This window comes from Sinocyclocheilus grahami, unplaced genomic scaffold, assembly GCF_001515645.1.
Source record: "Sinocyclocheilus grahami isolate Dianchi unplaced genomic scaffold, SAMN03320097.WGS_v1.1 scaffold1564.1, whole genome shotgun sequence".
Taxonomy (NCBI): Eukaryota; Metazoa; Chordata; class Actinopteri; order Cypriniformes; family Cyprinidae; genus Sinocyclocheilus; species Sinocyclocheilus grahami.
Window position 1 is genome coordinate 103,726 of NW_015506743.1, and position 4,370 is coordinate 108,095.

Sequence of the window (4,370 nt, forward strand, 5' to 3'; positions counted from 1 at the left end):
GTGTGTGTGTGAGAGAGAGAGTGTGTGTGCGTGTGTGTGTGTGTGTGTTGACGTTACCGTGCTTCTGCCCACTTGATGTCCGCTGGTCTCGAGGTCGACGCTCTGCAGGAACTGTCTGATTCGCGTCTGAGTGGCGTGAAAGCCGGCGGGTAACAGCACACAGAAATGACGGGCAAAATCCTGAAGACACACAAGACCAGATCCGTTTCAATCTTTCTCGATTCTGTTTTTTCTCTCCATTTTCCAGATTCCATTTTTTATGCATTTAATTTTTTCCATTCCGTTTTAAAGGTTAAAATACATTTTAGTAATCAAAAATAAATAATTAAAATTTAAATTTAATTTAAAAAAAACTATTAAATCCGTTTCCCCCCTTTAAAAAATAATTTATTTACTTTTAAAAAGCATATTTTTGTATTTCATATATTTTTTAAAAATGTTTCGTTTAATCTATTTATATATTTTTAAAATGTAATTTTTTTATATTTCATACTTTTGTTACAAAATTATATATTTTTTAACTATTTACATATTTTAAAAAATGTACATTAAATGTAAATTATTGCATAAATTTCAAATGAATGTATTTTTTTTAATAATAAATGTATATTTTTTAAAATGTATTTTTTTTTATATGTCACACATTTTAAATGTTTATATTTTCATATGGCTGATATATTTTTTCCGACTGTCCCAGCGTCTCCTTTAGCTTGCGTGAGGAACAGGAGTCAGTGTGTGTGTGTGTGTGTGTGTGAGAGAGAGTGTGTGAGTGTGTGTGTGTGAGAGAGAGTGTGTGTGTGAGAGAGAGAGTGTGTGAGTGTGAGAGAGAGAGTGTGTGTGTGAGAGAGAGAGTGTGTGAGTGTGAGAGAGAGAGTGTGTGTGTGAGAGAGAGAGTGTGTGAGTGTGAGAGAGAGAGTGTGTGTGTGAGAGAGAGAGTGTGTGAGTGTGAGAGAGAGAGTGTGTGTGTGAGAGAGAGAGTGTGTGAGTGTGAGAGAGAGAGTGTGTGTGTGAGAGAGAGAGTGTGTGAGTGTGAGAGAGAGAGTGTGTGTGTGAGAGAGAGAGTGTGTGAGTGTGAGAGAGAGAGTGTGTGTGTGAGAGAGAGAGTGTGTGAGTGTGAGAGAGAGAGTGTGTGTGTGAGAGAGAGAGTGTGTGAGTGTGAGAGAGAGAGTGTGTGTGTGAGAGAGAGAGTGTGTGAGTGTGAGAGAGAGAGTGTGTGTGTGAGAGAGAGAGTGTGTGAGTGTGAGAGAGAGAGTGTGTGTGTGAGAGAGAGAGTGTGTGAGTGTGAGAGAGAGAGTGTGTGTGTGAGTGTGTGTGTGTGTGTGTGAGATGAGTTGTGTTGATGGAGTGCATGGTTTCCTCACGCTGAACTGCGCGCTGATGCTGGGAGGTTTCTTCTTCTTGTGCAGATGCAGCAGTGATTTGGTGATGCGGTCGTGGAGCGTCAGGCAGCTCAGATACTTCAGTGATTTCACATCCAGCAGGTGCTGCAGACACAAACACATCCAGCACACTTCAGCTGTTTCTCATCAGATACTCTCCACACATCACACCGAGCACGTCTCTTAAACTCTTCATATCCAGCGACCTGACTAATGAATCTGGTTTAGTGTGTTTGTGTACAGTAAATGCTTCTGTATAACATATGCATGCTTAAATTTAACACACAATTGCTTTTTCTCCACCATAAGGCCATGAAAACCATGTGATCATTGGGTAGCTGGAATTGATTATTGTTAAATGTTATTACTTTGTACATTTATAAATTTACATACATTTTAATAATTATTTTATATATTTAAAAAAGAATGTATCTATTTAAATTTATATATATATATATATATATATATAATTGTATTAATAATTATTATATACGTTTCAAAAGGATGTATATATTTTGAAATAATTAATGAATAATGTATTTTTCTATTAAATAATGTATACATTTTTAAAATGTAGGCTATATATTTTTTAAAATAATTATTGCATGCATTTAAAAATATATTTATAATAATGTATTTATAAAAATATATTTATAATATTTTCTTATAATAAATATATTTAAAATAATGTATATAATAAATTTTTATAAGTATATAATTTAAATAATTATTGTATACACACACACATTAAATGCATGTAACTATTCAATCATTGTAATATTATAATTAATGAATGCATTATAATATTTTTTATAAATTATATATTTTAAGAAATAATTTAGATTTTTATAGTTTATATATATATATATATATATACACACACATATATACACTCACAAAATAATAAAACACAGCATTGTTTAATAAATAATTGTTTAAAAAAGAAGAGTTTTTTATTGCAGTAAAATCCCAGTGACACGTCCTCTCGAGGATAATTGCTTTAATTGCTTTTAAATGCTATAGGAGTTTGTCGATGACATCTTTTTATAACACAGTTGAAGTAAGTAATCTGATTAATAACACATCTGCTTTAATGACAGATGTTTGGATTAAGTAAGTTTACATGTTTCCTCACCAAAAGGCCAAAGCGATCATGTGACTGAGCTTTGATTTAAAGATACAGAATTAAAATGCATGCGTGTCAGTGATGCAAGACGCGTAGAAGTGCTTTAAAATCGAGTGACGGTGGGAGGTTTACCTTCGGGAGGCTCGGCTTGGTCTTGTAGCTCTTGTTTCTCCTTCAGGAAGAGAGAGAGTTTGAGACAGAAAGAGTGAGAGTCAGAATCAGAGCGAGTCTCGGCTGAAGTGTGCGGCTGTGTTCAGACTCACATCAGGATGCCCTGCGCTCGCTCCAGAAGCTTATTATTCAGCGAGTTCACGAAGATGCCCTCGTCTTCCTCGCAGCTCCTGAGACACAGCACAGACCATAACACACCACACCACTGCCACTCATCACGCTTTAACTGGCTGAACTTCTTTCATTGGATTACTTAAAGCATAAAAAATATATTTATTTAAATAAAATAAATATAAAAATAGCAAATGAAATACTAAAGATGGAATATTTTATTTGTATACGTGCTATAATACAAAAAAAAATATTTTTATACAGTTAAAAAATTACATTTTGATATAATTAATTTAAAATGTATACGTTTAACTAATTATTTTTAATAATGAATCATTTTAATAAATAAACTTTTAATTTTGATAAATGTAAAAATAGTTTTATTATTGCATATTGAATTATTATATTTTTTTGTTTACCTGCTATAATATAACAAAGTATCTCATACATTTAAAAATGCATATTTTTAAAATAATTTAATAAATAAATACATAATATAAAAATAAAAATAAATATTTTTAGAAAAACGAATTAGAAAAATGTATTTTATTTTTGATCATTTTTAATAATTAAGGTTTTTTTAATAGTTATTTAAAATTTACATTTGTAATAAGATTTTTTTTATAAATAAACATTTATTGAATTTATTAAAATTATTATTAATTACTGAACACTGATGTATTTTTTCACGCAGCCACTTTATAAATCAATAAACCAATTACAGTTGTGCATTACAGAGACTTTACCAAGTTTTGTTCTTAACTTGTGGTCGAATCTACAATTTTATCTACAAAACAATCAAAATTGTGGTGTTGTATTTGTTTACCTGCCATAATGAAATTAATTTGTAAAATCATTAATAAAATGATGTTGTACATTTAAAAATGCATCGTTTTTTAAATTATTAATTTAGTTATTAAAATGCATCATTTAAACAAAATTTATAAATTATTTCATTTCTAATAAAAAGAAAAATATCATTTTAAAAACTTAATATTTATTGTAATTAAATTATTAATTTCTTTATTATTAATCATAAACATTTATGTATTTTTACATGCTGCCTTTTTATAAAATCAACACAATTGTGCATTAAGGTGACTTTAGCCTATTTTGTGTGGTGAAGTCTGGTGTTTTCTTCGTTTCGCTGCATGTCATGTGACGGATGTGTCGTTAAATCATCGTGATACGCACTGAAAGTCTCCGGGGAGCTTGAGACGGATGTTTGAGGGGGTTTCTTCTGTACCTGCTTGTTTTCTGGCTGAGCGTGTTCGATCCCTGCAGGTCTGATAGAGGAGTCCTGCGGCTGATGCACCAATCTGACGTTCAGACAGACAGAGAGAGAAAGAGTTCACATGAAGCAGTCACAGACGAGGAGGAAGAGCAAACCTCCAGCAGCTGTAACGTGAGACGAAATCAAAGCCTGTTCACACAAACATCCTGAGAAATCAACAATAAGAACAAGAACCTCATAATTCACAACATTAAAGGTGACGTATCATGAAAATCTGACTTCTCCAGGTTGTAAGTGCTATAATCAGGTCTCCGGTGCATCTACCAACCAAGCAAACATGAAAAAGATG

General features: G+C 32.1%; 1 protein-coding gene across 1 annotated transcript in view; it reads right to left on the reverse strand.

Moving 5' to 3' along the window:
* The window catches only part of LOC107571199 (unconventional myosin-IXa-like), a 94,731-nt gene that overhangs the window by 31,935 nt on the left and 58,426 nt on the right, over positions 1-4,370 (reverse strand). Inside the window, 5 exon segments of the mRNA XM_016257499.1 lie at positions 58-180; positions 1,320-1,484; positions 2,638-2,677; positions 2,769-2,846; positions 4,034-4,106. Coding sequence (XP_016112985.1) covers positions 58-180; positions 1,320-1,484; positions 2,638-2,677; positions 2,769-2,846; positions 4,034-4,106 — 479 coding nt within the window.